The sequence below is a fragment of the Gasterosteus aculeatus genome, chromosome 2, assembly GCF_964276395.1.
Source record: "Gasterosteus aculeatus chromosome 2, fGasAcu3.hap1.1, whole genome shotgun sequence".
NCBI lineage: Eukaryota > Metazoa > Chordata > Actinopteri > Perciformes > Gasterosteidae > Gasterosteus > Gasterosteus aculeatus.
The window spans coordinates 12,772,740-12,784,558 of record NC_135689.1 but is presented as its reverse complement, the minus strand read 5'-3'; the positions used below and the strand labels follow the sequence as shown (position 1 = coordinate 12,784,558).

General features: G+C 44.7%; 1 protein-coding gene across 11 annotated transcripts in view; it reads right to left on the bottom strand.

Moving 5' to 3' along the window:
- Window positions 1–367: 367 nt before the first annotated feature.
- The window catches only part of casz1 (castor zinc finger 1), a 155,346-nt gene continuing 143,894 nt past the window's right edge, over window positions 368–11,819 (bottom strand). For 9 of the 11 annotated variants that reach the window (XM_078083529.1, XM_078083531.1, XM_078083530.1 and 6 more), the window contains 10 exons: window positions 11,755–11,818; window positions 10,695–10,858; window positions 10,438–10,560; window positions 10,021–10,332; window positions 9,731–9,929; window positions 8,759–8,930; window positions 7,130–7,278; window positions 5,337–5,550; window positions 4,227–4,589; window positions 368–3,458 (listed from right to left, as the gene is read on the bottom strand). In XM_078083529.1, the coding sequence (XP_077939655.1) occupies window positions 2,206–3,458; window positions 4,227–4,589; window positions 5,337–5,550; window positions 7,130–7,278; window positions 8,759–8,930; window positions 9,731–9,929; window positions 10,021–10,332; window positions 10,438–10,560; window positions 10,695–10,858; window positions 11,755–11,818 (3,013 nt within the window). In that variant the 3' untranslated portion in view covers window positions 368–2,205. The remainder of the gene's footprint in view (window positions 3,459–4,226; window positions 4,590–5,336; window positions 5,551–7,129; window positions 7,279–8,758; window positions 8,931–9,730; window positions 9,930–10,020; window positions 10,333–10,437; window positions 10,561–10,694; window positions 10,859–11,754; window position 11,819) is intronic. The other 2 variants (XM_040193499.2, XM_040193500.2) reach the window with 1 other exon arrangement.

The following is an 11,819-nucleotide window of genomic DNA, read 5'->3' as shown; positions in this document are numbered from 1 at the left end:
TGATGAGAAAACATAAACAAACGTGACGCCGCTGCCTCGCAGCCAAGTCCCTCGAGACAGTTGGGTCTGTGAACGAGGCCCACAGCAAAGTAAATGAAAACCAAGAGTTTCAATTAATGTGGAAAAAAAAAAGCACACATAAATGACAATGAACCATTAAATAAAACGGAAACATCGATGAATGAATTCAAATCAGTGTATTTTTGTTATAGCTGCTGACATAGCCGGGGAAAGGAAAGATATATTTATATGTATATATACTGCAAACATCATAACGGAATCTGCCAATGCTACAGAATGAGGTTTTTCCAAAATATCGGGGGAAATTAAAAAGGGTCACGCACACAAGCAAACTATGGGGAGGCTATTTTAATTTTGAACTTTTTATTATTCATTTCTCTTCTTAACGGTTTTCTTTTTAAAGGAAGCTGTTCATGAAAGAGCATTTTGTTCATATATAGTTATTTTTTTACAGAGGAAAATACTGTACAACCCTTTTTTTTCTTCTCAAAACAATATCTGGAGGAATATCATCTACACACGTTAATATTCCCTATAATATGATCGTTTATTTCCAATGCCAAGCTTAGGAGATTATTCATGATCAGTGTGTCCACTTCTCTGTCGAACCATTCGCTCAATATGAACCAGCGGGTGGCTTTGACAGATATATAATTTAGTACTACAGTAAGTGAGCATTGCCATGAACTTCTTAAGAATTCATTTAAAGTCACAGTCCGTATTAGTGTTTCTCGTCAGGGCACTGTTTATCTGCCGCACCCATTTCCTTTTTTTTGTTTTTTCTTTAACCGTCAAATCACAGAAACAAAATAAAAACCAGTCTTTAAATAAATCACAGAACAACAGTTCTTTGTCACACTAACATCTATTTGTGCATTGAAGCAAAAGTGAACTAAAACAACATCTTTAAAGCAAAATTCCCTGTTAAAAGATATTTATCATATTTTTTTTCAGACGGTAAAAATGAACCTAAAAAGTGCAACAACACCCTAGAAAATTCTCATTGGAAGGTCACATAAATATTAAATAAAAACCGTTACAACAGGAGCCAAACCACAGCCATAGTGAATGGAAACAAAATGCCATGGAGACATTTTCTGTCTGTAAATCTTCAAACATAAAACACACTCTGTGACGTCCCGCTCGCTCTGCCTGTGAGTGACTCATCGCCCCCCCCTCGTCTTCAAACGCATCCTAATTCTCTGGCCGTTAATCACAACCTCGCCTGCTCACAGGGATCGATATGCTTCTGACTAACAACACAACAAAACAACAAAATAATGCAAAGATGCAAATGGTAACAAAAATATTTTTTAAATATGCTTATGGGTAATTTATCGCCATCGTAATCATTGCGATCAGCTAATATAAAAGTGCACTATTCACACACAAACTTGATTCCCCTGCAGCGGGGTAAAATTACAAGGGCTGGGCTTGGTTTTGGTGCTAGTCGAACATTTCTTGCAGAATGTCAGAAAACGGTTGAGACCGAGACTGACCAAATATTTACTGGTCATTTCCCTTTGCCATCGAGAACAAAGAAAACCATCTGAGAGATGGGAACAATCAAAACGTGACACCTTTTCACTCAGTGTCTCATAATAATAATAATAATAAAGAAAAAAAATCAAATGTTTGAATGTATCCTGTTTCCCCTTAGTGATCTACCTCCCTGTTTCTATGATGCACGGCGCTGCAGTTCATGTCGCCTGTACCAGCAATTTCCTTTTGTATATTGTCGTTCACACGCACGCACACACACACACACACACACACACACTTACATATATAGTTATATAGAGAGATTTGTATTTGTTTTTCTAACTTTTTTTTGTTTTAATCCACACACAAAAAAGTGAAAAAAATTAAAATAAATTAAAGTCAAACATGCACGCACACAAAAAGACTGATGTGTAGTAAAATGCTTTACATTGCTGCCCTGTGTGTAAACCAGGGCCTAATTCTGTGTCTCCGTTCGTATTTTTTTTTAATGCATAATTGAATTAATAATGTTGGTCATCTTGTAAACATCATAATAAATCATTTTGGGCCATCATTTTTCTCCACGCTGTTGTATTTTGTTGTCGTCTGAAGTCTCATGATGAATGAGGCCACTTCCATTTTTGTTTGTTCATAGTACACAGAGTATTTCTTCAGTCCCTACAGTCACTGGTAGTTTCTCTTTCATTTCTTTTCCAGTTGGGAAGCATCAAAACTCTCGCCATTGTCCTTTCCACCGTCGCGCTCCGGCATCAAATCATCATTCGAGTCACTGTGGAGCAAAGCCTCCTCCTCCTCCTCCTCCTCCTCCTCCTCCTCGTCCTCCTCCTCCTCCTCCTCTGCGTGCGCCTCTTCCTCTGGCGACAGGTCGTCCTCGGCCTCCCCGGATGTTCCCGTGGTGTCGTCCTGAGCGGCGCGCAGACCCGGCGGGGCCGCGGGGTTGTGGCTGGATCGCACCTCGTCGTGCTGCCTCTTCTTGCTGAGGTCCAGTGAGTCGCTGAGGCCCAGACCGGCGGCATTCTTCAGGAAGAACAGGGAGCTGCTGGTGTCGGTGCCCAGGTTGAGGGAGCCGTCCAGGCTGATGGAGGACGGCTGGTACAGGTGGTTGTACTCTGACCCCATGCTGACCGCCGGGTAGATCATGGAGGGAGCGCTGCTGTTAATGCTGCGCGACAGACCGTGGATGCCGCCGGGCGAAGAGGAAGAAGAAAGACCCATAGACATTAGAGGGACCGTGGACACACCTCCTCCCAGGTGGTGCACCCCTTCCTGTTTGGGCGACACGGAGGGCATATCGCCCCGCTCCTGCTTCTCGTGCTTTCTCTTGTGGGAGTCCATCTGGGACATGCCCACCACCGTGTGCTTACACTCGGGGAAGGTGCAGTGGAAGTGCGAGCACTTGAGCTTATACTTGCAGTCGGGAACCTCACAATCGACACTGGAGCTGAACTGGCAGAAGCCGGCGGCGCTGATCACGTCTTGCTTCCCGTGGTGCTTGCGGTGGGCCGTCACCTTGGTGCTGTCGGTGCAGCGGAAGCCGCAGCGCAGGCAGTGGAAGTGGGTGCTGTTGCCTGAGAATTGGCAGTCGGGGAAGTTGCAGCTGAGTGAGGATTTGAAGCGCTTGAAGTCGTCCAGGACCAGGTTGTCCACGCGGTCGTGGTGCTGCGCGTGCTTGTACATGTGGGTGCGGCCACAGAACTTGTAGCCGCAGTTCTCCCGTGTGCAGTGGTAGTGGGTCACTTTCAGGGAAAACTGGCAGCCCGGGTCCTTGCAGTTCTCGTAGAGGTCGTAGCGCCTGAAGCCCTCCAGCATCATCCCCTCGTCCAGCATCTTACGCGACGACGGGGTCTTGCGGCGCTTGCCGAATGGGGACATGTCCTCGATGATCCAAAAGCGCTTCTTCGCACCGGTGGCCGTGGGAATGGAGATGGTGTTGCCTGAAAACAAAGAAGGAAACGCATTAAACCATAAGCACTTGGTTCACAAAGCAAACTACAAGCAAATTACAGCTGCAGAACGTCCTGGTTGAAACTCTAATGTGCGGCCGCACTCAGCCAGAAGGAGTTTGCGGCTGAGTAAGCACAGAGAGCCACAATTTGTTTTATTCCTAATTCCCAGAATGATTAAAGGAGGGGGGGTAATGATAGATTGACTTTGGAACATGACATTTTTACAGGGTGTCTCCAGCCTCCAAACGGAGGCGGAACTGTGGGTCTTAACCAACCCTCTTATCTCCGTGTTGTTTTATGAGGGGCACCCACCTTTCGCTACACCCTAATAATGTGATCCCTGTTCTGCAAGACAGGAAGCAGTGAGCCTCGATAAAACCTGAGGCGTGATTAAAATAAGAGGCCGGTAATGCAGCTTTGCTAAAGGGAGCTAAAAAAGGCCCTGGCTTCATAGTACAGGTTTCAAATGTCTGCTCTGTCTCTGTAATCCTAGAAATACTAAAAGGGAAAACACACCTAAAGGTCTAGGGGAGCTATTCATACACATTTGTTATTATACGCACTCAGTAAGCATGCACATTTCTTCAAACATTTTTTTTTTTTTTTATATATGTTTTGCATGCTGGAAAGTCATTTTTAGTTTCCTGTCTTTCCACAACAATACTGCACAGAAAGACTGGATCACACAGTTAAATACTGCACAGGACTCAATTGAGAGTGACAGCTGCAGTGTTGGTTTGCGCGGGGGATAAGTACCTGCAGCATCCTGCACTATAGGGACGTCATTTTTAACCGGAGACGGAGTGGCAATGATCGGGCTGAAAGCTGGTGTGTTGGTTGGCATGACAACACCCCGAGTGGCTCCCAGAGAGGCGCTGAGCAGAGAGTATGACAGACAGGATGGAGAGAGGAGGTATGGGAGTGATGACAGAGGAGGTCGGAGGAGAGCAGGAGAGAGGGATGGGGCCTGGGAATGGAGGCCAGGCTGAGGAGCGTAGTGAGGTAGAGGTGGTGGTGGGGGAGGAGGAGGAGGAGGTGGGGAAGAAGGAGGGGCATTTTGGGTAGCGCTAGTGTCAGCAGGGGTGGTGGGAGCAGAAGTGGTGGCGTGCCAGCCTTGTCCTGGAGAGACGGGTTGACCGGAGAGGGTGAAGGACAGACAAGAGGGGAAGAAACACAGACAGGTACACACACACACATGTGTACACACACAGAGGGGATGGGAGGTAAAAAGGGAAAGATAAAAGATAAGAGAATGATACAAAATGAGGCCCATTCAAGACAGGTAACCCAAACACCAGCCAAAACAACAATGATGCGAGTAGTGGATAATATTGGTCGCACATGGAGAAATGTGAAAATCACAGGCAGAAACGATAAGCAGAGAATTTCTTTTCTTTCAGTCAGTTTCTCCTTTTCCTCCTCCCACAATTCAAACTAAACTACTAAAAGTGCTAAAGTAGACATAAAGCCACAGGGATGATCTCTGGCCAAAGGGAAATGTAATACGCTACATACAGTGCAATAACTCAAACCGCTGATGTAGAAAATGAAAGTTTTATGAGGATGACCAGGCAAACTGCAAAAGACCTTGTCCATGACTCAGAACATAAGAATACAGCATTTTAATCAAGCTCACACAACACGATGTGTATGTTACTATGTTACTGATTGTAAATCAAACTACTTAATCCCCAAATATATGATTGATGGCTTTTTTTTTGGTAAGGTAGATGTATGTGGATCTGCAGCATGATGTATGATGCCAAACATGAGATTACAAAACTTCCCTCTTTAGACTGAACCATATTGAAGCTGTACATGCTGACAGGTATGATTTTTGTTTTGTTTGTTTTTGCATATTCTCACCTGCCGGAGAGCTATCGTTGCCTACAGGTGTGCTGGTGCAGCTGCGGTCCTGGTTGGAGGACTCGGAGGAGAGGCCCAAGGGGCTGCCCCCTCCCCCCATGTAGTCCATGTAATCATCGGTCTCGTCCATGAGGGTGGACGAGAAGCTGGAGTTCATTCCAGGATGGCTCCCTATCATACCAGATGCATCCGACCTCTGACCCAGTGGCATCACCTGGAAAACAAAATCATTTTTAATAGTAAGTGATGTGCGTTCTGGGTAGGCAGTGCCTCAGCGATGCTGAAAAGTAAATGAGATTTAAACTAAAACGATATAGTTTAAGGCTTTGTATCCATGATGGCAACTCATCTGTATATTTGCGCAAATGGATCTCATATCCAATTGCCCTTTGCAGTGGCAGCTAGCAGTGGCAGCTAGCAGGGATAGCTTAACGCGTGTGGTTAATGTAATGTGGCTAATGTACAAAGCTTTTTCGTTGTCTTTGTTTTCTTGGGCTCATCTGCAAAGAGTATGGTTGGAAAAGTCTTTAAGTTCCTACAGTCTCAAATGCATTTGAACGTGTCCGGGCGGATTGGTCGCTCGATATGGCCAATATGGACATACAACATTATGTACAGCCGTCATTGATATGATTAATTCATTATTTTGTTCACCCTTTTATTGGATTAGTTATGTTGTCTGATGTCAGGCTACTGACTATTTCGCACATTTCTCCTTCGCCTGGTATCCTGTTGCCAAACGCTCATTGTCTGTGGTTATGCTTCTGTTTTGTGACACCGGTCTAGTGCATTGACACCAAGCTCTCTCTCTCTCTCCCTCTCTCACTCGGCATCTGCCTAAATAATGAAAACGTTGCTTTGGACTCTAGTGCCCATATGTAACATACATAGCCACCTTTTAACACGGAAAGGTTGCTGCCAGGCCTGGCATGGATTTCCTACGCTTTATCTGAAACAAACATCTTAGATTATAGCCTGTCATTAACGCAGGTGTTGGCTCTTGGCACGCAACCAAGCGTTTCTCAAAAGTCATTGAAAGAAGGAACGTCACACTTTTGTCATTATATAAAGGTTCCAAATAAAAAAAGGACCAAACAAAACGAGAAAATCCACATGTTTAAATCCACTTCCGGTACATGATGTACTGCAGAGGTTGTTAGAAAAAGGAGGATACTCAACGGTGAGAAATGTTGTTAAAAGGAATCTCGTGAACGTTTGTAACTGACTGGTACGACAGGTTATCAACGGCACTTTGCCCCCAATAGACGTTTTCAGAATCTGACTCATCAAAAAGCCCAAAACAAACAACTAGGTACATAAGTACTGTGGATAAATGATTCTTGAGCTGGAAAAACCCCAGACAAATTTTAAAAGGAAATCAGTTAAAAGACACTTTTGATGTAGCTTTAGCAAGTCATGTGCATTTTTCTTTTCAACTTCTAGAACTACATTTCTAGATCAGTGCTTGTTGGAGGAAATACTTTTTAAAAATGTTCCTGCAACAGAAAATACTAGTGGATGTTTTTTATGGTAATATTACATTAAAATGATAGTTACTTGAAAAACACACAGGTTATATCCCCAAATCTAAATTGATGGGTTTTGACCATACACTTAATCATCTAATCATCTACGCAGTACATTCCACATTAAATAACGCAGTCAAAGGGCGTGTGAGCTGCTTGGCTTTGTTATAAAATGTTCCGATGAACGACTCAACGCCTGTTTTACTTCACAGCTCGTGTTTTCAGTTAATTACACTTTGACTCTGTGCCAGATGTTTGCAAACCTACCTGGGATGGAACTCTGTCAAAGTTTTTGCCAAGCATCCGCCTCATGTGTTTGCGGGCATGAGAGGTCATCTGGTGCTTGAGCAGGAAGGAGAACTGGCAGCCCTCGCGGATGCAGTGGAAGTGGCTGTTGACTTGGTTATACTTACAACCTGGGCAGAGAAACCAGCAACAGTTTTTTAAACCCTCAATTTGCAGATGACTTTATCTTTGATTGCGAGTCTTGACTGAGAACAGCAACTGCGCTGAATGCAGTATTATCAGTGTGACAGTGTTATGATTAGATCACACGTAAAGTGATATTTTTTTTAATTTCGTGATATAACTCCGACAAAACAGGGATCGGATTCAAAGTGTTTGGAGTGTACATGTAGGAGGAATATTAGATCACTCCGGTGTCACACTGAGCAAGTCAAGGCTTCTGTGCACTAAACCTGTGGAGCTCTTTTATTACACTGACATGCTTTATTCAATTAGGAATTTACATAAATAAATTCTCATTTTCTGTGGGCCAATAATGCATACACCCCTGCAAACCAAAGTAAATATACAATTATTGCCATATTAAATTCATTTTTCAAAGTATCTCCATTGTCATTTTTCCTTTTGTTCTCCGTTGTGCTGCGGTGTGCTCCACACACTTCTGTTCTTTTCTAGTGTTTTATCCAGTCTAGCTCTAATTGCTTTATGATTTAAAATCAAATGAATGTTCCGTTTTGTGCCTGTTAATCAAATACTATTATATAAAAGCAGGCAGAAATAATTGAAAGAGTAACATGCTGGGCATGTGCTAGCATGTCAGTAACCATGGTACCCTAGAGCACAAACACGTCCGTGTCATCAAATAGCTTTCGCACACACAACGTTTGAACCACGCAAAGTTGTGCAAATAACAGTAACCCCCGTGACACGGAGGGCCTTTTGTGAGACAGAAACCAGGTAACTTCATCAGCGGTGTTCAGTTTAATGTTGCTGCCACGGATACCGGCAAGCGATCAATTCTTTATGACAGGACTGCTAGCGATGGTAATCCTTTCTGTGTTTTCCACCAGCCCGAACAAAACCGTTGGCAGATCAGGCTGGGGACAAAAAACCGCTGTTTGGGGCCTGTATTTGTTTGCTTTGTCTACGTGTTCTGAAAAGCTTGTGCGACCGCTCGGGAAAAAAAACAACAACGATCACTTCTAATTCATTTCTGTGCGATGGCAGCGGTGGCTGTGAGGCGCAGCTTCTGAACACAAACTGGATAAACCAGACAAGGCGGATAATTAACAAACACAAAGCTAATTGGTCATTTCTGACAGGGGAAAAAGGAAGAAGAAAAAAAACGGTATCGCTCATATACTAAAAGCAAAGACTACCTTTGGGACATGAATGTGGATATGCAAAACACAGCAACATAACCCATGAGGCAGACTTCTTTCAGGCCTCTTTGTCAACTCACAATGCACGACACTGTTTGCCAACACTGGTCTCTGCTTAGTAAAGACAGATAATATATCCCCTATATATCCACCCACAAATCAATCTCAATATAAAACGTTATATCCACACTGTGCCCCAGGTAGAATATTAATAAAAGGGACAGCAGACCAAAATCCTTGTATTATATCAGATGTATTTGTTTCTTACCCAGCCTCCCACACTCCTCCCTTTTGGTGAAATATTTGAAGCCGTTGGCGGCGCGGCGCTCTGCCTTTTCGTGCTTCTTGACGTGCCACGGCAGCTTGGTGGTGATGTTAGTGACAAAGTTGCAGCTGGGCCGCAGACAGTGATAGTGGCCCCTCATTCTGAACTCGCAGTGCTGCAGATCAAACACAAGGGTTTCCAATTTCATGAGTTGAATAGGTCTGAAAGCCGTACTTCATCTGTCTTTGTGTGCAAAGTTAAAGTGAACGCTGTGAACAGTTTTTTCCCAAAACAAACAAAGACATCACACATTTCTAAGGATGATGATGATGTTTTTTTTTCGTTCTTTTTCCTCGGGCTTCCCACAAAAACCCCTCCTTTAGAACGTGTCTGTACACCACCATCTGCTTGAGAGGCCCAGATCCCAAAGGACTGGTCCAAATATGATCATCTCAGTTCAGGAGAGGGAGACTGAGTGGTGGAGGCGGCGGTAGGACAAGGCGGAGGATGAGGGGCAGGGGAAGGGAGGAGGGGACTTTTTGTGAGAGGGGTGATTTTCGACACATTAATGAATTCATTTAAATGGTTTTCCAAATACGGGCTCATGAGAGCAGGCGGGGGCTGCCATTTAGGTTTCATTTGCAAAGCATTCCCCTGATTTTTGCCCTATTCCAGACAGCCTTGTTTACTGTGCAAGTGACAATGATTTATTGGGTAATATCAGCTAAATTGGCCTTTTCTGAGAGGAGAATGCGGCAGTCAAAATGACATCATTGACATATAAACAGGCATTACTGGGGTGAGTCGACTATCTTTTTCAGCAGAGATGGAAGACGGCGAGCGGCGGTTGTGAAAGCCTTGAGTCAAATAACCTCAAATACCGGTCTAATAGATAGCATACTTCATGCTTAGAAACCTCCAGGAGATGACAGTAGGTGATTCAGCTCCTGGCTCCAGTTATCAAGCCTCACTCACCTGGTTGGGACAGAGACACTGGAGAGAGTAGTAGGAAAACTGGTCGCGGACGTTGACCAGGTTGTTGTTGGGGTTGATGTGGTCCAGGCAGTGGGACTCGGCCTTGCCAGACGTCTTGCACACATACTTGCAATTCCCAAACAAGCAGTGGAAGTGGAACTTGTTATTGTACTTGCAGTCAGTAGCCAAACAGGGATCACTGTGAGAAAAGAAAAAAGAAAATGCAGTTCATGGTCTAATAAACACACTGTACTCTAAATGCATAGGAAGAAGATGCATGTTTCTCTTACTTTTCCTGAAACTGCAGGAAACCAGGTTTGACTTGAGGCTTAGCATTCTCCAGGGAGGTGGTGGCCAGAGGAGAGTTGGCTGGCAGGTTGGGCATGGAGGCCGGCATCTGGGGGATGCTGCCGGTCAGCTGCTTCCAGGCCAGCAGTGCGGGAGGAGGAGAGCTGTAGCCACCGGAGGAGGTGAGGTGTGCCACATCCACGGAGGAGTTGTTGGCCATTGAGACGGGGGCAGCGGGCTGCAGCGAGGCTCCCTCGCCGGAGTCACCGAACTGAGGCTCCGACTTCACTTTCAAGGTAGCACGCAGGTGGAAGCTGAGAAACAAGACGGGAGCTCATTTTCATGTTGATCAGTAAAGAAAGAAAGCCCAAAATGGGGAGAGGGTTCCTAATCAGATGATGAACCAGCGGAGCACTCACTTGGCGTGCTTTATGGCTCCATCCACAGTGCTGAAGAGTGCACCACAGTCCTCTACCAGGCAGTGGAAGTGGACTTTCTGTAGGAAGTCGCACTGAGCCTCACAGAAGTCCTCTGTGTCGAACCTTAACATGGACGGATAACAAAGACTGTCATTTACTGCCTTCCCAGAAACTTGGCAAATCTATTTTCAGTACTTTTTAACATTCCATTGAGAACAAGTGAGTCGACTCGTTGCAACCTCCTCCGTGTGTTTTACCTGCGCAGGTATGTCCTCCAGATCTCAGTGGATTTCTCTGGCAGAGGCCTCTTCAGCACTCTGTTCAGATAGTGCGCCGCCTCCGAGGTGTTGCCTTCCTGGCCGGACTCCAGCTCCGTCTTCAGGTTCATGGCGCTGAACAGGGCAGGGTTCACCTGTGACATCTACAAAACACATAGCACATAAACAACCCGCTGCTCGGTTCGCCGAACATACGGAAGCTGGGCCACTTGCATATGTTGGTGAGAGTGTGGGAGTTTTAACACACACACACACGCAAATGTTTTGTCGAAGCGAAAAAAAGAAAAAAAAAGCACTGCCAGATTTACAAACATGCAGGCTTTTGCTTGAGTGCAGGCCAAACGTGTGTGCCAAGCGTCTCCTGGGAGCCACCGTTAACCCTTTTATGTGCTGTGGTGGCTTGAAACCCCCCCCTCCCTCCTACCCCCCTAAAGCTGACATGACACGAGGAGCCATTGGACAACAAGCCCCTTCACTGTCTGGGCTTAATGACTGCTTTGAGGAAAGGAACTAGAAAACGCTTGTATGTGTGTGGGGAGGGGACGGGAAGGTGGGCCGGGCTGATCCTATTACATCATCAATGTGATGGAAACCACCTGGCACATTTGTATAAATAAGACAAGATGTATTATTAAGACAACTAAATAAATAGCTGAAATTTCCATTGGCTAACATTTAGACCTGTTAAAAATCAGGGCAGCGCCTTCCTGTTGTTGTTTTATTCACTTGACATTTTAATAAAAAAGTTAAGTCTATGAATGATTGTAGAGCATGGCGGGGGAAGAAAAAGCATAAAGTTCAAAACAGCTCATCAAAAAACAAACATCTCTATATATCTGGCATTGCACCCAGCTACCGCTTCATTATATTAATTTGTGAGAGGTGCGGTGAAAATTACACTGTATGAAAAATGGTTGGTAAATTTAAATGATACAAACTCATCTTATTAGCGGTGAAACATAAAATAAAAAAAAAACAACCCCCACCGTGTCCCGCTAATTTGTCTTGGGATGAAAGGTGTTTGATGGATGGATCTTACCTTATTCATAAGCGAGGATAAAAGAGATGTATTCCCTGGTACAGGGTGTCCGTTTGATTCATTAC